Source organism: Anser brachyrhynchus, assembly GCF_964034855.1.
Source record: "Anser brachyrhynchus genome assembly, chromosome: 5".
Taxonomy (NCBI): Eukaryota; Metazoa; Chordata; class Aves; order Anseriformes; family Anatidae; genus Anser; species Anser brachyrhynchus.
The window spans coordinates 30,978,669-31,001,099 of NC_137699.1; the positions used below are offsets into that span (position 1 = coordinate 30,978,669).

General features: G+C 41.0%; 1 protein-coding gene and 1 long non-coding RNA gene across 17 annotated transcripts in view; one reads left to right on the plus strand and one right to left on the minus strand.

Annotated features, from left to right (window-relative positions):
- PAPLN (papilin, proteoglycan like sulfated glycoprotein) overlaps positions 1–22,431 on the plus strand; it is a 71,540-nt gene that overhangs the window by 25,785 nt on the left and 23,324 nt on the right. For 8 of the 16 annotated variants that reach the window (XM_080595964.1, XM_080595972.1, XM_080595973.1 and 5 more), the window contains exons 1-9: positions 3,811–3,864; positions 5,988–6,050; positions 17,255–17,370; positions 18,757–18,817; positions 19,113–19,215; positions 20,120–20,250; positions 20,587–20,710; positions 21,473–21,553; positions 22,242–22,414. In XM_080595964.1, the coding sequence (XP_080452090.1) occupies positions 3,826–3,864; positions 5,988–6,050; positions 17,255–17,370; positions 18,757–18,817; positions 19,113–19,215; positions 20,120–20,250; positions 20,587–20,710; positions 21,473–21,553; positions 22,242–22,414 (891 nt within the window). In that variant the 5' untranslated portion in view covers positions 3,811–3,825. Of the gene's footprint in view, positions 1–3,810; positions 3,865–5,987; positions 6,051–17,254; positions 17,371–18,756; positions 18,818–19,112; positions 19,216–20,119; positions 20,251–20,586; positions 20,711–21,472; positions 21,554–22,241; positions 22,415–22,431 lie in introns of those variants that run through there. The other 8 variants (XM_080595978.1, XM_080595965.1, XM_080595979.1 and 5 more) reach the window with 1 other exon arrangement.
- LOC308196683 lies at positions 2,024–17,238 on the minus strand. The gene is made up of 3 exons (XR_013952344.1): positions 7,615–17,238; positions 5,623–5,932; positions 2,024–3,155 (listed from the first exon to the last, which is right to left on the minus strand). It is a non-coding gene; the product is annotated as an uncharacterized lncRNA (long non-coding RNA).

Below are 22,431 nucleotides of genomic sequence, written 5' to 3' on the forward strand. Positions count from 1 at the left end.
CTCGGTATGTTTTTTTTCTAGCATTTTTTAATTTAACAAGGTAAATTTTAAACTTATTCTAGCTGAAAGTTTAAAATGCATAATATTGCTGAAAGTATATCTCAGTAGGAATACTCTTTTGATGAGGTTTATTTAATCCCTAGCACATGTTTGGAGTGAATTAATAAATTGGTGTGTCAACGATAAGGATATCTCTGTAAAACTTTTACTCAGCTTGTGTTGTGTTTTTCTTTATTTTTCCTCCCTTCCCATACCACTAAGTGCCTTCAACCAGTCTTGTGATTAAACACACATTTAATAAACATTTATCCACTACTTTGTATATGCATACTTTTTTTTATAAACGTGGCTTATTGTGTGGTCAAGACAAAGGAAATTCAGCATCCTCCCACTTTAATAGGCATGTGCACATTAATTATTTTATCCACTATAGCCCAAAGGGCATCAGGCTCAGGATTTTCTTTGGAAAAATGTCCAGAAAAGAAAGAGGGTTTGCTGTAGTCAGGGAAGAAAACAGGCAGTCACCTTGGTAAGAATTATCTTGAATGTGGTGTCCTCTGTCTAAAGGGATTACCAGTTTCTTTGTTTCTGTGGACTTTGTGATGTGGTCCTCATGCTCCCCCAAAGCTGCTCTCAGTGTAAGTAAAAGGAGCTTTTTCCCTACCCTTGATCCCTACTACATTAGCACATTTCCCTCCTGGCTGTATGTGTTTATTTTTCATTTTTAACTCTTCCACCACAAACTTGAAAGGTGCTTCTCAGTAGACAAGGATAGTAAAAGAAAGCTGGAACCAAGTTATGCTGGATGCTTTGAGAGCAAAGCAAAAACCAGTAGTGTCTTCAGAAAATATTGAGTCTTAAAAACTCAACAAGTGACTTTGAGTCAGTGACTAAGAAACTTGATGCCACTGGACATTGTAATATCAGTTCTGATTTCCCCCCTCCTTCATCAGGCTACTAAAAATAAAGTAACTGAGTAAGATATAACATATAAAGGGCTGGGGGCAGCAGTAGTGGAGAAGGGGGAAGAAAATTCGGAAAATGTGTGAGTAGCAGAGTCACAGTGACAACTTCTGCTTCAATGCCAGATGTGCTAAAGTTTACAATAAGCAATTTCAATCTATATTGCAGTGAGCAAATATTTATTGCAATTGCTAACGTGTGTCTCAAGCTGTGCAAAGACAGCTTCTGTCACGGCTACCTTGGATGAGAACAGTAGATCTTCATGGGGAAATTCAAATCCTCATCTGGAAGACGAAAAGAGGTTAAGTGGCTGCTCAAGCTAGTACTGCTGGGTGGCTTATGCGCTTAAGTGCTTGCCCAGCCTGGCTCTATCTTGTCTGGCAGTAGAAAAGTGGCAACCCTGAAGGTGTTTTTTATCTTCTGCCTATGAACCACTTCCAGAACAGTCCCTGTCCCACATATGTGGTGTGTGCCTTTGGCCAAAGGGTGATTTAGAAATGCGGTTCACAGGCAAAAGATTGGTCCATTTTATGTGCTAAACAGAGAAGAGCCACATAGCACTGGCTGTCCAATTATGCCCCCCAAAAAAGTGAGAAGCATGTGCACACAGACCAATACATCTGTGTGCAATGGAACTAATGAACCCAGTTTTCTTTGGACCACGTGATTTGATTCTGTAGCATCTAAACAGCTTAAGTGTTCATGTAAACAAGGCTGGCTTATTCATAACATCACTTTCAAGTTTGGATCCCTCCTGTTGAAAAGAAGTCATCATCTAAATGAGTTAAAAATCTAATATATCTCTTCATCTCAGTCCTGTATTTATTTTCCCTCCAACAAAAGTTAACTTTATGATTTTGAAACCTTGAAATTAGCCAGCTGTTTCAAAGTTATTTTTACACTTCTATACACACACCCAGGCAACGTAGGTCCTGTTTCCCTAGGAGCATGGATGTTGAGAGATGATTTGGAAAAGCGGCCAAGTTGAAGTAGGCGATCTTGAATGTTGTTTGTGCATTGGAAGGCAGGATTTGCATGCGCAAAGAAAACAGAGGAGTCATTAAAATTGTCCTTTATTCTCTTCAGTTTGTCTCAAGTGTACTCCTGGTCTTAATGAATAATTCACTGATCTTGCTAAGCCTGCATGGCTCTGGATAAAGACTTTGTAACTAAAATATTTTAAAGCAGTTCACTTGGCTCCACTATAGAGAAATCTCCAAGACTGCCCATCTGGCTTTTCCAGACTTTTTATTTGTTAAGGCAAAAGTTTATTTACTGAGTAGGTTCATTGTTAAGCCCTGAAATGAGGATGCTTATCCCAGTTTTCAGTAAGGTCATCATCTAAATGAGTTAAAAATCTAATATATCTCTTCATCTCAGTCCTGTATTCTTTTTTTCCTCAAACAAAAGTTAACTGTATGCATTTGAAACCTTTAAATTAGCTGTTATTTATTTTCGCATATATATACAGGCGATTGGAGGTCTTATTTCCTTAGGAAGGTGGATGTTGAGAGAGAAGTTCAGTCCAAGCTTCTGAAATTCCAGCTATCTCCTGTGTAGCACTGTGGCCCTCCTGTCCACATCACCAAGCAGACGTAGGCAGTGTGGATGCAGTTTAAAAAGGGCATCAGAACGTGCTTTATGGGTGTCGTCAGACAGAAGTTTCTGAAATTTCCACAAAATATAATTTGATCCATACTGTTTTGGAACAGAAGTAAGGATTCCAAGTTGCTAAATTCAGTTCCAGGGTTAAACTTCTCCCATGTTCAGAGCAATTTGGGTTGGCCCCATCAGAGAGAAGAGCTTCATAGTTCAGATGTCTATACAGATACACAGATAGCTGGAACCCGTCAGCATTCATGCCTTTTACTTATCTAACCCGAGCAGTTGATGACAGATGTGGATGGCTAGAAAATTTTAATCTCTTCCAGTATATTGAACTGAGGTTTCAGTTGGGCCTACCTCTGGTTCTGATTGAAGATCCAGGTTGCTCCTTACTTATTGTGAAGGGGTTCTCATAATTCTTCTTGATATAAATACAGATTTTAGCTCTGTGGCAGGAATTCCTACATGTGAGCCTTCCAGCAGCTGTTCCATCTTGAGCATATAGTCACCATTTCCTCTCAGATCCTGCTGCTGTTTCAGGGTGGAAAGCGGTGGAGATGCTGTTCTAGCACAGTAGGAAAATGGAGCTGGGGAGTGTTGAAAAGAATTAAAGAAGGACAGAGGGCACAGAGAGCAGCAGCTGCTGTTGTTACAAGTGAAAGCACTGCAAAACACTGTCCTTTTCTTTCCTTCCCCCGCACACCCAGGCTTCGGTGAAAAGAATGGCAAACAGAATAACATATGCTGCTGTGTCCCAGGTCATACAAGGAGAGCAAGAGCCATTAAATCCAGAAACAGACCTTGACCCTGTTTTGTGAAGGTTTCAGACAGATTCACCAATCCAATCTGTGTTGTTTCTCTTTGAAGGGGAGGCAAAAAGGATTAATGCTGAATACTGCATCTGGAGAAGCTTTTAAAGTAACAAGTTCGTTGAAGCTCAGAGAAAGACACAAGATTTGTATTGCAGTGGAAGATTTAATAGGCTGCAGAAGGCCCTATTTCTCCTGGCCATTTTTTCCTGGAATCTGTTGACTAATTTGAGGGGGCTGGATGGTCTAAACTTTTTAATGCTAAATTTAGGCCAGATGTTAGACATATGACAGCAATTTCCAGGCTAGTGCAATGGCACAAAGATACAAGTAAGCACCAGAGCCATAACCTGTTGCTTTTTGTAGGGGGTTGTCCCAAATGTTTGATGCTGTTCCTAGTTGTCTCCTCACAGAATGTCTTCATCCCATCTGGCTGAAAACCTCCAAGATGCTAACTACATGGAGATTGGGAGCCCTGCCAGCTCTGGTGAGCTGCTTGCTTCTCTAGCCTCTTCTTCAGGAGCATCATGTGGTTTGGGCCTAGCTCCTTATCTGCCTCTTGGTTCAGATGCCAAGAGCAGCTGAGTGGGCAGTACGTTACCAGCAGTGACAGGCTGTCGGAGCAAGGGATGTGATTCCCACAGCTGTCTCTGTGAACCTGAGAAGTGCCTGGAGTGGGAGATGTGAGAGAAGATGCTAGGGAAGAGAGAGTTTTCTGGGCAGTAGGAAGAGGAGATGATCAGTCTCAAAGATCTAGCTCTGTCTGACACCAACACCACCCAAAAAAGATGCTTTTCTTACAGCTTACCGCTTTGCTAGCGGTGTGAGGATGTTATAAGCTGCTTAAGAAAAGCTTTGCTGTTTCTGTGCATGGAACTTGTGGCAAAAGGGTTGTTTCCTCATTTCTTGTGGCTGTCCTACCCATCTGAAAATGATTTCACAGTTGAATAGGGCTGTGATGCAGATCTAGCCTATGTTTTGGCTGTTGGCCTCAACTACATAGAGAGTGTACTTAACCTCTTATGTAGGGCAGCGCTAGATTGTTTCTTCCCTGACTTGACTTGAAAGAGAGCTAGTAGCATGGGTGTATGATAAACGGTACGTAGTCTTTCCTCAATTTCTTAAGAAGGCTAATCCAAAGTGAATGAAAGTCTATTCATACAAAAAGCTCCTAAAGCTTAATTTTCTTATGAGTCACATGACTGGCATTCAGTATATAGTGACAGAAGCTTATTTTCCCTGCTCCTTGATAGTGTGGACAAAGAATTTGGTGCAGCTGGGTTTTCAGCACTTAGTAGTTTTTATATCCAAAAGGAAAAATAGTAAAGAACAAGGTTTTCATCCCTAGCACTCTGGATACTGGGAATGTCAAAATGTGTTACATATGGACTTATAGAACCATAATGAGCTGTGTGGGTTCAGCGAGGCCTAGCACTATGAGGAAAATGGTTGCTTGACATAAGGCAACCTGAAATATCCAAATGCTATATCAAGCATGTTTCATTTCAAGTACTTTTTATTTCTGATCTGATATTCTCATACAACAATGATTTTATATCAGTAATTGGATTGTTATTAGTGATATACATTCTTCAGTTCATCTGGATTTAATAGGCCTGGCCAAAGGAGTTTTAATATTAAAAAGGGGTGTTGTTACGACAACTATTGAGATAAACATTTCATTGTTGATGCTTTTTATTTTATGCACTGTGAAAAGAAGGTTTCTTCCTCTTTCCTTTTCCTAATTTTGAAAGAACCTTGGACTAGATAAAAACTATGCTAGGGAGCGTCTAGTCTATCTCTTCTTTCTGGGCTCAGTCAACAGGTCATGAGGTCATGAGAAAGTGGCCATGAGAAACAGGCAGTTTCTAGTGACCAAAGCGTCCTTTGTCACAACTATAAACTTTGGTGAATGGTGCTTCACATGGGTTTGGTTGCTGCAGCTCACAAGAGGAAAGATAAAGCAGCAAGAGGCAATGCACCAGTATAGAACTGTGGTCCCAAATAAGCATAATGCCCCAGTTTTTAGGAACTGTTGTATCCTGCGTTTCCAGTTTGTGTGGCCTAAACTCCTTTCTAGCTCTGCAGAAGGGCTGTAACTACTGTTGGCTGAATCTAGTTTTAGCTGCCCAGGACAAATGGTAGGATTTTAAACAAGCACGATCACACAAGGAAAGACATGAAGCTTCACGAAGCCACGCACGATGAATGTAGGGTACAGAATGTTAACCGTGGAATTTCTTACCTTGGGTCGGTTGAAGTCATTACAATCTTCAAGGTTTTGTCATGTGTATAAGTAAAAGGGTGGGAGGGCAGACAAGCAGCAGCATGCATCTTCCACTGTGCCCGGGGATGGTGTTCTCATAATATCAGAGGAAAGTTCAGGGAAATATTTGTGCTCAGTAATTACATTCTGGCTTTCTGTGCAAGGTAATTTCAGTCTTTGCAGTTGCCTTCATCTATCCAGGGAGTGTAGTGATAAAATCGCTTTTCTTCTCTTGCCTTCATTTTAGTTCCTCCTCAATTTTTCCTTTATGGTGTCTTAGCTTTCCAACCTACAAGCAGCAAAGAAGCAAGCAATTCTTATCAGTAATTTTTCTATTCCCACAGACAGAGATGAAGAACTTGTTCCTTCTACTCATGCTAGCAGTGATGCCACCTTCTGCATTTTCAGTAAGTAAGCTTTTCTGAATACTTAAAAGAAATTAAAGATATTTTTGCTAAGGACTGTCAACATCTGTAACTTGAGTATTTTGTAGAAAGTACATGTTACAAAAAATCTAATGTGGCAATTAAACAAGAAAATTTGTCTCTAGGGTTGTTATCTGCAAAGTAGTAATCACTGCTTCAAAATGACAGTTATCACTTGAAATAAGAAGAATAAATCTTTGCTTGACTGATTTAGACCACTAAGACCACACAAAAGAGAAAAGTCATATGGTTTAGCTTTAATTGGGGAGGTAATATTTATATCAAACCAATTCAATAGAGGCAGAAAAGGAACATAGCTATTAGGAGCTGGGGTTCCTGTTCCTTTCTGAGAGAGATGTGGGATCTTTCTGAAGTAAATGCAGTTTGAGAACAGTTTCTCTGAATTTCACTTCAATTATATTAATGAGTTGGACAGTCTGAGGTAAAATGTGACCTGCTGAGTAGATGGAAAGTGTAAGCAAAGGAAGAAGTGATACATTATGTGTGAAGGAACAGAAAGGAGGAAAAAAAATAAAGAGAGGTAATTATTACCCTGAGTAAATGTTTAGTGGGAGTAGTGAGGAATTATAAATATGTCACTGAAATTAATGAGTCCACAACATTTATTCACCAGTGCAGTTATGAAATTATATTCCCATATTCATCATTTGCAAATGCTTTGTAGGCTTTCTTTTGAAGATCAAGGACGAGAGGCCAGAAATCAAGCAGAATTCATTAGCTATCATAGACTTTGCAATTTACAGATGGAAATATGCTTAAATAAAATTTTGCTGTCTAACATCTGATAGAAGATGATGCTGTACGTTAAAAGAAGCAGAACCAGAATATACTATATTCAGTTCATCTGTTTACCTGTCTATTTGCAACCTCATGGTTTTTTTTGGAAGGGAAATGGCTGAAACACCCTGTAACTGCAAAGGCTGACATTTCTCTGTAGCATTAGGCTGTCCCCTGCATGCAACCAGTAGCTCCTGTTGAAGGCATGCTGAATGAAGGGAAAATATTTTGCTTGGCCACTACTTAATTTGAGCTTCCCTGACATGGTGTCCCAGCCCTGACATCTGTCCAAGCTGTAAAAAGACAGGATGATCTAGCAGCACATAGGCATTCTGCTGTGGTGATTCTCCATTTTTTTTCTGGGAGGGAAGATAGAAATGGTGTAGGTTTTGAATGGGCCATTCTTTACCAGATGTTAATGTGTCTGGGCTGGACTGTAGTAAGAAATGGTCAGCTTGTGAGAGCTGGAAGGACTAATTGTAGTGATGACAACTCAAGTTTGTGCTAAATTGGATTATGCACCAAACGAACAGTGGGGCTTTGTGAACTCCCACAGGTGGGACAGCTCTGGAAAAGCAGTGCCTGCATGCCTGTTTCACTGCTGCAGAGAGGAGTGGTAGCCCTGCTGTTATAAGCAGCACAATTTTACACATATATGATGGAAGAAAGAAAGAGAAAGAAAGGGTGAGACTGAAAACTGAGACAGGGAATACTACAAGGGAGAAAAAGAAGTTAGAGAATTGCGTACCTTTCTATGCCAGTGTGTACTCCTTTAGGGCTTCACCTGCAATGGCAGGCTTATTGAAGAGTAACTTTAATTCATGTCACATAACGTTGAAAAAGTCTCTTCTCTGTGCCTTCCTTTTATAATTCCCAGAAGCAGAGGTATGACATTATTAGGTGGCATGGTACATTTCCCCACACTGAAGGGGAAACACTTCCTTTAATGTATAGGAGCATTTCTCTAAAAAGGTGAGTCTCTGTCACCTTAACTCTGCTAAACATTGGACCCAGAGCAGCCTTGCAGCCGAGACAGATGAATTTTTATATCAAATGAACTGCCAGTATAGCAGCACGTGGGTGGAAAGGTGGGTGACCTCCAGGTTTGCAGTGAATAGTGTACGCCCCAGGAAGAGTTTGGTGGTGGAAGAACTGAAACCAGCAGAAAAGGCACAGACTAGCATGTGTAGGTTGTATTCCAGAATGAGACATTTACCTTTAGATCCATCCTATCCACTTATACAAATTATTGCTTCTGGACACTTTTTGTCCCAGAAGCAGGAAAGCATGAGTTTGTAAACACACAGACTGATAGTGATAATGGAAGTACAACTGTAAATGTCTGAGCTGCAGGTTTACATGGAGAAGATTAGTCTACAGGGATTCGTGTCTGCTTGTGATTAAAAAGTGTAGTTTGATGCCTGCTGTTTTTCATCTCTTTTCCTATTTTTGGAGTGGAGTTACTTGTTTTTGCTTTGTTGATTGTTAGGCTAGGGAAAGCAGCAAGTGGAAGAAGGGAAAAGATGTGGACAGGGCCAAGACTGTCAGAGCAGTTGAGGCCATTGCCTGCATCTGCTGTGAGCTTGCAGTCTTAGAGTGGCTGTTTTTTTCTGCCAGATATGGCAGACAGCATTAAGGGCCAAGAAAGGGACTCCTGTTTGTAAAAGCCACTGGCTGCAGAAAATTTCTTGCCCAGTGCTCCATCCTTGGTCAGATTCACCAGGCTCTTCTTCCCTTCTTTACTGGTAGAATACGGAGAGGGTCTTAGAGTGTGGAACAGGCTGCCCAAGGAAGTTCTGGAGTCCCCATCCTTGGAGGTATTTAAGAGACGTGTGGACATGGCATTAGGGGACATGGTTCAGTGATAGGACTCAGTAGCTCAAGTTGGTGGTTCGACTTGGTGATCTTAAAGGTCTTTTCCAACCTAGATGATTCTATGATTATTGTGCAGCACCTGTGGTGTCTGTCCCTTTATAGCAGGCTTTAAAGGATCTAGAAAAGGAGGTCATCTGTTACATGTAGCTCCTTTATTGTTTCTGTTGTGGTAGTACCTGGAAACTACATCTTGATGGCCAGGAGGAGTTGTGTTAGTGGCTGTTACAGACAGAAAGATAAAAAAGAACAGTCTAGTGCAATTTCAGGCCATCCTGTCATTGCTTCTAGGAAAGTTGGGTACAGTGGCAATAATGGAAAATGCCAGGTTCCGGTGTTTTTTTCATGACTCCTATTGTGTTTTTGGAGAAGGATGAAGTGATGTAAAGGTAAAATTGCCTGGGTCCTGCCTGATAGCGTTACTGCTGAAAGAACAGTGCCTCTGGTGATTTAGAGAAAATGAATGCTGAAGATTTTCCATGGGAATAACTTCTTTTTTTGTTGTGTGCATGTATTTAGCATGATTGTGTATGTGCGTTGTATACTTTGGGGTTGCTTTCTGTTTAGTAAACATGACATTCATCAGATTTCTCTGCCTCAATTTTATTTTTACAAGTGTGGTTTCACATTGGCAAATTTTTACAACTAGAATTCTTCTTTCCAGATTTGAAATGTCTTATCCACACATATCATGTTACTATTTCAAGGAAAAGCTTATTATCAAGGGGAAGAGTTTAATTTAATGCTTTATTATCTCTATGCATTAGTTGTTAGTTAGATCATGTCAAATACTTATATTTGTTCTTAGATTGTACTGCAGGTGTGCTTACAGTGAAAGCTAGTCTGAAGCTTGACTGAAAATCATATTCAAATGACTTCCATCTGGACAGCATTACTTTCTATGGGTCTGCATTTCCAGGTTAAAATGCTGTTTTTAATTTCTTCTGAAGCAATGAAGGTTGTTATTGTTTAAAAATTGTTAATCTGTTGATTAAAATTCTAAACCCCTGAACCAGATCTGATGGAAAGGTTGAAAGGTATATAAGACCTTAAAGAAACAGTGAAAATCACTGTGAGGAGAGAGTAAGGGGAGGAGATTTTTTAAATGTTCTCATTGAGGGAAAGCGTAGAAAAAATAGAATAATTGTACTGGGTAGGACCAAAGGTTTATTTTGCTCTATATCCTGTCTCCAACTACATCATAAACAAATGTTTAGAAAAAAAATGTAAGAAGAATGGCAAATATGTACAATTTTCCCTAATGACCTTCCAGTCTCCAGTCACTTGTGGGTTATGAACCCTTTGAGCTGGAATCTATTTCACTTCCCCTGAATTTGTTCAGTGTCTCCTTGAAACCATGTAGACTTCCAACTGCACAGCATTTATATCAAGACAACAAGATCCTGTTCTCGTGATTAGTTCATATATCATCATTTTATTTTTCCTACGTTTGTTTTTATCTTTTGGTCACCTATTTGTCATCCATGCAAGGACTGCTTAGCTTCCTTCAAAGCTTTAGGTGAATGATTTTGTTGAAGGCTTCTTGGAAATCTGAATGTATCAGGTTGCCTTTGCTCACGTTTGCTAATCTGTCAAAGAACTGCAGTAGCTTTAGAAGGACATGCCTTTAAAAATGCCTGGTTGACACTTTCCCAAATATACTGTATTTATGCAGGTGTCTGCTAATTCTGTTCTCTGTTATAGTTTCTATTCATTTATCTAGTAGCTGTCAGTTTTATAATATGTGGGTATACAATTCCTTGGGTTCCCCTGGGATCCTTTGGTAAATTAGTGCCAGACTTTCTGCTTCCCAGTAATCGCAAACGGAAGTAGTTTTAGCTGACGGGGTTGTCTGCCAGTATGTAATAGTTTATCCATTTCAATCTTGAGTTCCTGATATGTCCTTTGGATAAACAGTTTCTAGTGACTTCATACTGTTTGTTTTGATCACTTTTCCAAAATAAGTCAGTGGTCATAAAATGTTCTCATTCCCTTCTTTGTGGAGTTTTCTGAATGTCTCCTGTTTCTTCCACAGGGATTCGAAGATCTAATTTAACTTCTCTGCAGTGGCTGTATCTTTTTAGATTGCTCTTTTTACACACTAGTCAGCTCCAGGCCACCCAGACCTGTGGAAGGTTTCTGTTTATGAAAACTATTACCTGCTCTGTCCACTAGCCTGCAAATGAGCACAATCCAGTGAGGCAGCACCTTCCCAGTTCTGCGGGAGGTGAGGCAGTTGCTGCAGCCTTCCCAGCTGACAGGAAAGCAGGGAATGTGGAAGGAGCCAGGTATATTGTGTGACAGTCCATAACAAGGTAGAAAGAGTGAGGAGTGGTAGGGAGTGAACATAGGAAACATGGGAATGAGCTGGGAACTGTGAAGGTGTGGGTTAAGCAGTGTAGGGAGAACCTGAAGTGTTTGGGGGAGCTGAAGATGTAGGGGAACTGATGGATTTTAGTGAGTTTGCTAGAGGGCATACACTAACAAGCCAGGGCTAAGATGGTAGAGGGGAGTGGAAGGAGATATATGCAGTGAGTGTAAACTGCAAGCCATTAAAACTAATGAAGCCTTGTTTTTTCTTCTCCTCTTTGTGAAGCAGTTTGTCTTAATAAGCTACTCTCTTCTTCTGTACCATTTTGTGTTTCGCTTCCTGCTGTCACCATCTTATTCACTCTCATTCTTGTTTTTCTAGGTTCCTTCAAATGCAATTCTTTGATTGCTTATTCATTATTCATAAAAAATGGTACTTGGCATTCTTCACCTTCAAAGCTCTTTACAAGCCTGCTGTGTCTGAGCCAAGATCAATGGTTAAGACGGAATTATAAAAAATGCTTTGTTCATGTGGTTCTCGTTCATTCACCTATTTTTTGTTGCATTTTAGGCTAATAGCATAGCTGGTTACATATAGATTTATCTTGAAAATACTTCTATTGAATAGTAGAATACATCTACATTACAAATATCTGAGATACACTGAATGTTCTCAGCTCCCTGACAATTAGGTACAAATGTTGAATACTGCATCTTGCAGGGCTTAGCTGCATGGAAGCATTATGGGTGGTCATCACAGTAGTACAGGGCAGGTCTTCTGGATAGAAAAAGAAGGAAATAGTTCATATCCTGGCTTAAGTGTACGCTCCAGGCCTGTTGTTCTTTCAGGGCCATTAGGCTTTACTGGCCCTGACCAACCTCCCTCCACTCTGCCCATAGCCTGGGATGCCATTTGAGGCCCTGGGGTTGTCAGCCCTGACACAGTGACACTGCAGCAGGGCCAGTCTCCAGCTCCCCACAGCCCTGCCCTGCCTGGGCGCAGGCCCAAAGAACCAGGCCCACCCATAGGCCCATGTCCTGGCCTTGGCCTGTCCTATCCCTAGGGACAAGCCCAATGTTTGGGCCTGGGCTTCCCCCAGCCTGCCCTGCTCCCTGTTTGGGGTGGTGGGATAGGCCTGGCTGTCAGGCCCAGCCCTGCCCTGCTGCCCCTAGGAGCCCTCACCACTGGCCCCCTGCCCACAGGGAGCAGCCAGCCATCCTGGCACCTTGACAGCTTTTTTTTTTTTTTTTCCTCCCTCATTAACCTTTCTGTTAGCAATTAACTATTCTCTAAGCAATTATTATTCAAACTTAGCAAAGCTGCATTTTTCCCTGGAGACTTCCTATTAGCCAAGGCTTTGGCAATGAAACCATTATGGAATAAATGACCGCAGTGATAACTTTCTTTTGTAAAGCATTTGTTTTCACCCTCCTTTCACAGATGTTTCAACAATGGGGCTACAATTCAAGGGTGTGTTAAACTAAACTTAAACCTTTCAGAAACTGTAAACCCCAGAAAGCTGATGTTTATCAAGCAACAGTAGTGTAGTGTTATTTGAGAAACAGTGAGAAAGATTGAAGAGACGCACTCTATTTTGACTATAAACTACAGAAGTGCTGCATAAAATGACAGTGACACATAGGGAATCGATTCCATATTACTCATCTTATCATAGGCAGCTGTATCTATTTTCAGTGGGTAACAATTTTACAGGGCCTTGTACTTCCAGTAGAAATAATTTCAAACGTTAACTTACAACATCAATAATTTCCCACCAGTCTTGGTGTTGGCACTGAAGTTTGTTATTGTATCTGAATGGAATCTCCTAACTGTGTGATGCATTTCCAGAAGTCAAAATAACAACACTTCAGCAAAGAGATGCTTCAACTGCAGCTCAATGAAATAAAGGTATGTGAGCTGCTGGGCTAAAAGTGAGCACTAACCTCATCTAAAACCTCTCAGGCATAGCATGGATATCAGTAATCATGTGCGTTTAGCAGTGACCATTGGAATGGTATAACATGATGTTTTATTGATGCTTCTCAGTTTGGAAAGGCAGCATAAAGAATCACGGAATAATTTAGTTTGAGTATCTCTAGGCCACTAAAGGTACCCACTGAGCAGGGAAAGACTGGGTGGAAGAACTTGGCTGGGATTTAGTTTGTTTGGACCTGTGACTACAGACCTGCACTGCTCACTTTGGACTGTATAGTAAATTGATGTTTGTTTTCATAGCTTGTTGATAGCATTGGAATTGTATAAAGTTATTATTTCAAAATTATTTTGAAAGTTGTATAAAATTATTATTTTAAATTATAAATTATGCTGACTTGGTAGTCCACGTTCAGGTATATGAACTTTGTAGATCATCGCATCCCTGCAATGCGTGACTGGGATGTGCAGTCCTCTGTCGTGTATAGTTTCTTATCCATCTCATCAAACTGACTGAGAAGTGTTTCAAGGGCCCTCTTTGAAGTGTTTCTACATACTGCCAACATTTTTAGTCAAATCCCATTCATAGCACCTTTTCCAGTGCATGTTTCATATATAAAAATATATATTATATCCTATATATTCTACTATTTAATGCTATATTTAGTACTGTTAGTACTATTTAGTACTACATATCCTACTATATGCTGAGATTCTCTTTAAAGGCAAAGTCTGTGGTTCCAGTGATTCAGAGGCATAACTCTTTTATTTGCTTGTTACATCAGATTCAGTTGGCCTGATAACTACGGATGCTCCAGCTATATCAGTAATGCATTTATCAAGGAATTGATGAAAACAATGCACTGTTCATAAAAATGAAATCATTGACCTTCTAAACTTTCGGACCATCACAGCCTGTTTACTAAAGAGCACTGAGAGTACGTGGTGCCAGGGTCACGTGTCTCATCAGTGTTGCCAGAAGATAGACATTTCTGTTGTTTTAAAAGGCAATAGAGCTAGACAGAGCAGCTGGATGTTAACTGACTGTCCTTTCTGAGATTTTCAGAAGTCAAGTAAGATGCTTGTGTACTTCCTCTGGCATTTCCTGAGACGGTAAAATGTATACTTACTGCAGATAAATAAATGGTCTACATTCTTATATGCATGCAAAGCTGAAGCGAGGGGAGAATGAAGCCAAGTGAATTGGTAACAGTCATGAAGTTTTTAGACTTTTAGTTCCAGGGTCCAGCAGGGCCTGGGATTTAGTCATACTGGCTGACAATAGATAAAAGCATTCCAGAGTCTGAACAGAGCAGAAACAGAAATTAGCTGATATTGTCTTAAAACATCTTGGTATCAGATTAAATAATAATAGATTTCATATGTATTATAAATATTCTGCTTTATATTTGCCCGTATGCACATGCATGCAGTTCCTGAAGTAATGAGGACTCTGCACAGATTTCTAAACATGTGAGTTGAGTCCCTATTATAAAATGTTTCTAACACCATACAGTTTTGGAAGGCTTCTTCTGGCTGACACTTCTTTTGGGGTGTACATAAATGGAGTGATACTGAGAAAATGATTGTTCCTGCACTCTGCTTATGCATAAGCCTTACAACAAAGAGTCCCTGCAGATTTTGCTCTTTATAGAAGAATAAAGAATGCTACTTCTGTAGGAGGGATATTGGAATATTTATCACTTTGGTGTGTGTGTCAGGGAAGGGTTTTCTATCCTAACTGCCTTCCAGTAATCTGACTTTCAAATGCTCCTCCTCTGGATTTTTATCTACATGTTTTCTTCTCCCTTATGCTGACTGAAAGGTTCCTTGTTTCCAGGGTGAGCTAATACTGTTCCTAAATCAGTCAGCTGATATAGAGGAATAAGACTGTAGAGAAACAGAGTGGTAGCTTGTTTCATTCTTTGGGGGGAGTAAGGGAGGAGGGATTACAGGGGGCAGAATTAGGTGCCTGAAAGAAAAACTTGGGAAAATAAGATGCTTTTCTGAAAGCTAAAACTCTATTGATGGGATTACTCCTGGAAAGGCGAATGAAAATGCAGTAGACTAACACTGAGCTGAATATTTGGAACAAAAGAATGGGAGAAAGGTTTGGCAAGGGGTCAGGGAGATGTTGACATGGCAGAGAGAAGGTATGTGAAAGTGGCTGTAACCTGGGTAGTGCCACTGGGTGAGCAGGGTGAAGGCAAACAGAGTTAGTCTGAACCAGAAAACTGGTCCTGAAGGATTTTGCTTGCAGGGGGGTTAGAAAGAATTGCACAAAACTTGCAAAAACCAAAAGGAAGTCAAATAGCATGAGCCAAGAAGAAGGTGCTTCACATTAGAGTAACAGAGGGAGGAATAATATGGGGTGGATCTGGAGCTAGATAGTTGTGGGTATTGTGGTAGCAACTGCATAAATATGGTGAGATGGTATCTCTGACTGAGTTGCTCTGCCAGCAGCAGGGAATTACTCCTTAAAAGAAAGTGAGAGAAAGAAAAGACTGTAACTCAAGGACTTAGAGTCAAGAAGGGAGCATGTGCAGAAAATTACAAGAACTGTCTGAATGACAAGGGAAGATTAACCTGTGCATCTTGCCCAAGCTGGATTCATTGGATAATATATTAGGATAGTTCCTATTTCTAGCAGAGCCTTGGATGTCTTATGGTTAACTGAAGTAAAAAATATGTTTGAAAAGTGAGGAGCTTGTGCTTTTTCTGTAGGCCCTGGAAAGTGACCTGAGTTGGTGGAAAGTGTGAGCTGAGTAGGGTTAATAACCCTGCTATGGTGAAATTCTCCATCTCTAGCATATACCTCTGCTCCAGCAAAAAACCCTTACGATGGCATTTACCAGCTAGTAGCTTACATGAGGATGCAGGAGGGACAAGAGGAAGGAATAATAACAGCACAAGCAGGGAGCTGTAGAGGATGGTGATGTGGGGTGCTGTACTCAAGTCACAAAAGGGACTCTGTGAATCTAGAGGATGGATTCCAAGCCAGATCTAGTGGTTATGTAGATTTGGGGTACAGTGTGGGTGAAAGGGAATTAGGCTTAATCTTAATATTTTTTTTTACCTTTTATTTTCAATAATTGGTTGTAATTACACACTGAAATAACGGCCTTAATCTGAAGTAGCCAAGTTAGGATTGGCCTGCATGAACCAGCAAGCAGTGAAACTGCACTGCAAATAGATAATGACATCGTGAAGTGATGCCTGCTTGCAATACCCACCTCTCAGAAGCTGATCCTTAATGTGCAAGAAAAGAGACACCTGGACCTACCAAGGCCATGTGCAATTCTCACTGCAGAGTTAACAGACTTTTGCTGTCTTTCAGTGCATGAATAACTACTGCAACTAGACGACCACATGGATTCTTGTTTGAATAGATAGATTCTTGTTAGTATAGATAGAAAACTGATTAAACTCCCAAATGTGCACCTATCTTTGTAATCCTTCTACCAGAGCAGAAATGTGGCTTGTTGTCCACAGCCTGAGTTCTACAGTAATGTACCACAAGCAACAGCTACTGTGGATCCTCACATGTTGCTGAAACAAAATCCAGACTGTTAAAATGAGAGGAAAAAGGAGATGGAGATTGTAAAGATATATTTTCTGACTCATTTCTGTGTCTTTCTCTGCCTTTCTGCTCCGTATTAACCCAAATACCTAAATGCCCAAATGTTATGCATTATCTTCTCAGCTGTATAATGTATACATAAATTGCCCTAACTGGTGCAGCAAACCATGTCTACAGCAAATCCCCTACAGTGTCGTTCCCTGCATTTACTGCATTTACTGTCTTTTATTTACTGTCTTTTTTTAAACATTGCATCTTGCAATTATTCCTTTTTTTTTTTTTTTTTTGAGCCAAGGATTTGGGGTTCAGGGGTTCTATTGATCTGGTCTGGAGTGACAGTGCTCATAGTCCCTGAAGTAAGTTTGTCTCTACTGCCTTGCCAAGAGGGAGATGTTATCCTTTTGCAGATGGCTATTCCAAAGTGCTGAGATTCTCTCTAGGAACAGACAAACAGTTTAAGGGAAATTATAACGTCTGATGTTCTGTATGGCTTCAGGAAGCTAATACTACTAGTTGTTAGAGGCTTGGCTTTTCTCATGTATTGTTCTCTGCCATCTTTCATACTAGGAATAGAGCTCAGCAACAGTGTCTTTTGTAAGAGAACAGATAGGAGCTCTGCTTCATTTTCATTGTTTTTGGTTTTCCTGTGTTGCCACGTCTGTTTCATATGTCTGTGTTTTGTATTATTTATAGGGCCGCAGGATGAAGCGGCAGACTGATGTCTGGGGAAGCTGGGGTGAATGGGGCAAGTGCAGTCGGAGCTGTGGCGGTGGAGTCAGCTTTCGGCAACGGCGCTGCTATTCCCAAAGGTGAAGGATAACCTCCTTTTTCTTTCTTTAAATGTGTTTTTCTGTTACTGAGCTCCTGCATGTATGGTCCAATATACATTCAGAACCAAAATCGCTTTGTGTTTGGTTCCAGGGGAAAAAAGTCACCTGCGTCCACTTTACATGATCCTTAGCATCAGTCTCATCACTGCTCTTTTGAAGACACTCTTTGACATGTCTTTGCTTTGCCTCCTTTGCTAGAAGACAGTGGTCTCTCTGTGAGATCTGAGGCTGTATAATTGGTATGGCAGCAGCTGTTCAATCAGGTCTAGTGTGGAAAGCCTGGGGGAGTGGGGAGAGAGTTCAGAGCATCGTGTTTCTCTCCCAAGAGCCAGTGGCTGTGCCAAGGTTTTCTCAGACTTATGATTTCCAAGAAGGTAAATTGCCCCAGGAGAAACAGAAGAGTGGAGTTGTCTCAAGCAGTGATAATGCAGTGCCATCTCATTTGCAGCTGGGTTAGATGTAGTGATGATAATGACTGGGAGTGGGCGTGTAAGGAACAATGGACCTGAGAGCTCCCGTTGTGAATAAAAAGCAAGAAAAATAAAAAAAAAATAAAATAAAAAGCCAGAGCCTCAATAATACCTTGAACAAAACCAACAGCCTCTTTATATTTAGAGAAATTGGGGGGGGGGGGTTGTTTGTCTGTTTGCTTTTTAGTAGAAGAATCCGGTGTTATCCAGCACTGCTTCTACCCATCCATCTTAAAGAAAGGTCTTTTTTAAAGGCTGCCTGTCATAGGATACACCTATGTCTTGTTGCCAAGCCAGAATCCCATGGGGCCTGTCTCTCCATTTTAGAAGTGCTGAGATATTAGACATTTGTTGGCTTTTCAGATCAATTTCCTCCACAGCTGTTATTTTCCATAATTCTCAGCTGGAAACATTTGACCGGAACCAGGGTGTTGCACACTTTTCATGGGCATATTTCTCTTCCCTACTAATGGGTCTAGTATGCACATAAATAGCATGGTAAGTGAAGTGCATACCTATTCTGAATTGGCTACTACTTTCCTGCTCAAAGCACGTGTGTGGGTCAGGTAAGGACACATCAGCTTGTGCTAGTGGATGAAGGACAAAAAGCTCTGCTTCTATTAATTAGTGAAAAAATAACCCTGAAGAACTATCCTGCAATTGTTCTTGGTGAGCGTCTCATTCATGCCAGAATGCAAACCATAGCAGAAAATACCGCTAGAATATGTAAATTTGTTTTAATAGAAAAAAAGTGCATTTTAGTTATTTTGCTGCTTCAGAAAACTGTGTGAGTACGATATGCTCAATGTGAAGGTGATTTGTATTGTTTACCATTAGATGATTTTTTGCCTGTGTATTCTTCAGAGAGCTTCATGGTTTTTTTTCTGTCTTTCAGGACAGAAGGTGCTTCCAGTTGTATTGGACCAACTCGAAGCTATCGCTCATGCAATATTCAGGTACAATGCTTGTTTGTAGTCTGTTTTTTTGTTTGTTGGTTTTGGTTTTGCTCGCCTGTTGCTCCTTTTCCCCAAACAAATTGTTCATGTTCAAAAGTAATTGTTAGATTCTGTTTCTCTGGCATCACTGAGGGATGATGTTCATCAACAGTACCTCATCAAAAGAATATTGGTCCCAGACGAGAATTTATGCTGCTGATTTTATATGGGAGCCAGGAGAGACAGGTTTTAATTGTACACTTAATTGTCCTCCTTTTCATAATGGCCTTGTGCAAGTGTTTTCTCCTCCAAACAGAGCTGCCCAGAAGGCTCCAGGGATTTCCGGGCAGAGCAGTGTGCAGAGTTTGATGGGACAGAATTTCAAGGAAAGAAATACACATGGCTTCCGTATTATGGAGGTAATAATAAGTCTTACAAAGTAGGGTTACTCTTTATCCCTGACTGTCAAAAGTTTGTTTTGAAGTGACTTTAATGTATTTGACTATACTTTCATAGTAGGTACTTCCTTAGCTGGAGTAGCAGGAGGGTTTGAGGCATGGAAAAATCTTTTTGCTAGCAGCAAAGCATTGCTCTCACGAAGACACAATGGGCCAAGAGACATGAACCACTGCAGCAGTATATAGTTGTCTATTGTAACAGTCGTTCTTTCAGAAACATTGCTCAAGAAAGCTGGAACTGCCTGCAGCTAGATTCTAAAGTAATAAAGAAGCAGCAGCTCTGCTGTATTTTTCAATATTGGTGGAAATACTAGCACAACAAATGAGAAACAAATGCATATGATTAATAAGTCCTTCAGAAGACATGATGTATCTTGCAGTTGGCCCACACTTTGTGAGGAACCAATTCAGAAGGCAGGTATAGGAACCCAGAGGTCCTTGGTCTGAGCTTTGACATAATTAACAGTGGCTTAATGAATTATGAGGGATTTCAAGTTGGATTTAAAGTTTTGCTTGTTGTCTGTTCAAGTAACAGCTCTCTTGTGTTCTGTACTAGCACTTGTTCTCATCCTAGAAAGCTTTGTACACAGAGCAAAGAACAGTCCTACTAAGGAACAACCAAATATCTACCTGGCATCCCCTCTCCACCACTAGCCAAAAAGGGTGCCCAAGGAAAAGGATACGTGCATTGAGGCTTTTTCAGGGTACTTTTCCATAACCCAGCAGTTTGTGACCCAGAAAGTCACTCAATATCTGTCACTTAATATTAGTCCACCCCTCTGTTTCTGCTCCTGTGATCTAATACCAGGCTCCTGATGCATTAGCAAGCCGTGGTATGCAATGTTTGTTTTTTCTCTCCTGCCAGCACCCAATAAATGTGAGTTAAACTGTATTCCCAAGGGAGAAAACTTTTACTACAGGCACAAGGAAGCTGTGGTAGATGGGACTACCTGTGAACCTGGCAGGCGGGATATCTGCGTAGAGGGAGTTTGTCAGGTGAGTCATTGCTGTTGCTTCCTTCCTTTACCATTGTTTCTGTCAGTCTTTCAGGTGCTTCCCTTTGTTCTTCTTGGCCCTTCATAATTATACCTGAAAAGTGCATTCATTCAGTTTCTGAGGTGCTGAGGAACGTGTTAACAGCTTTTATTTGTCTGTCTCTGGAAGTGAAACAGAAGATGCCAACTCTGTCCTTCCCCTGACAACTCCTTCCCTGACTTTCCAGACTCCCTAGATTCAGGTTTTCTCATGAAACCGATCCAACATTTGGCCATTTTTTCTTTCTTGCCCTCATCATTATGGTTTATTCATATTAATGCCCCTGTGCTCTGACAGGCCGTGGGCTGCGATAACATACTGGAATCTGCCAAGAAGGAGGACAAGTGCCTGCAGTGTGGAGGAGACGGCAGCACTTGCTATGGTGTGAAGGGCACTTTTGATGTGCCCAACCTTCCCAAAGGTACAAAGAATCTGGGTAGTTCGGGCAGGTGAGAAGGGAAGAATTAAACCTAAACCGAAGCTGCTGCAGGGGCTGGTGGGAACACCTGCTTGCATTATTGATGTAGGCAAGCTTGGGCGTTCACTTGAAATGTTAGTACGGCACGTGGCTCTTCAGCTGATTTACCATCAGAGAGTGTATTGATTGCCTCACCCTGGGAATCACTTCCTTAGTCTCAGTACAGCCTAATGTACTTGCCATGCTACTGGTGTCTTTCCCTGTTCCAGCAGGTGCTATAAATGTACATATGAATATTTCTAAATATCTCCTTCATAAGACTATCCCCCTACCCAGTGTCTTGACAGCCCCACCAGAATTTCTGCAAGGCTAGAAATGGAATCGTATCTTCTGCATTTGGCCAGTTTTGAGTCCTTTCAAGACAACAACTGCATTGTGATCAAATCTCTCTGGGAAGAGCTCCAATATTGAACTTGCTAAAATCCTAAAGGTTTTAATATCTGGAAAACAGACTTTGCACTGGCCCCTGTGCTTACTTTTCTGAGTTGGAGTTGCAACTTTGTGTACATGAACTCGCCTCTGGAGAGTTTTTGATGAAGCTATTCAGAATGCGGATAAAATGGCAGCTGAAATGCTTCGAGCCACCGTCATAAAGCTCATCCAGTTGTTCAAGCACCAATGAAACTGGGAGAATTATTGGCACAGAAGTGTGACTTTTTGATATCAACAGATAGATATTGAATAATCCCTTTCATTTTTCTTCAGGGTACAATCAAATCTTTATCATCCCCGTGGGAGCCACCAGCATCCAAATTAAGGAGGTTATGCCCAGCAGGAACTTTCTGGGTAAGACTGATACCAGAACCTGTGTTTCAGTCCGTTTGGACTCCAGACTGCATTAAAATTTGGTTTTCAGGTACAATGGGCTTTGGGCCTTGAGACCTTGATATGGCAGAGGAAAAAATTCTTTGAAAATCAGGATCTGAATATTGAGTATCCTTGATGTGTCAGTGATGCTCAACTCTGGGCTTCAGGTTTACCTCATTTTCAGTGACTAAATGGTAAAGGTAGAGACAGGACAGGAATATGCTAGAGGGATTTGGCTGTGCAGCAAGAAACTTCTTTCTCTGCAGCAGAGCTGGCAAGAATTGTCTGAACATGGAGCAGCTTCTGGCAAGAAAGCACTAGAGTGGGGTCAGCGTTGTTGGAGGATGGTGTTCACCTTTATTTTCTGCACCTGTGATTCAGTATTAAGTAAAAACAGTTTATTGAATTCTGTTGAATTCTTATGGTCCTCTTTTGATATGTGCTTTTTTGCTGTGTTGGTAGATGCTGCCATATTAGATTGTCACTACGCTTTAGAGGATTGCAATACTAATGCAAAGGAGCCGGGGCTCAAATGGTGGAGCTCTGTGTGTTGCCAGTACCCTGAAAGTCTAGAGCAGGCACTGTCTTGCAGAATCTAGAACCAGGATTCAAGTGATAGGTGTGTTAATTTACTTTCTTTTCTTCTCTGGCATGTGGGTTTGTCCAGCTGTCAAGAACGTGAGAGGGGAATATTACCTGAATGGGCATTGGACCATTGACTTCAGCCGAGCTCTGCACATAGCTAGCACAGTTATGCACTATGACCGTGGCTCAGAAGGTGATCTGGCCCCAGAGCTCCTCCATGCCAGGGGCCCTACCACAGAACCCTTAATCATTGAGGTAAGTGGCTGTGCCTG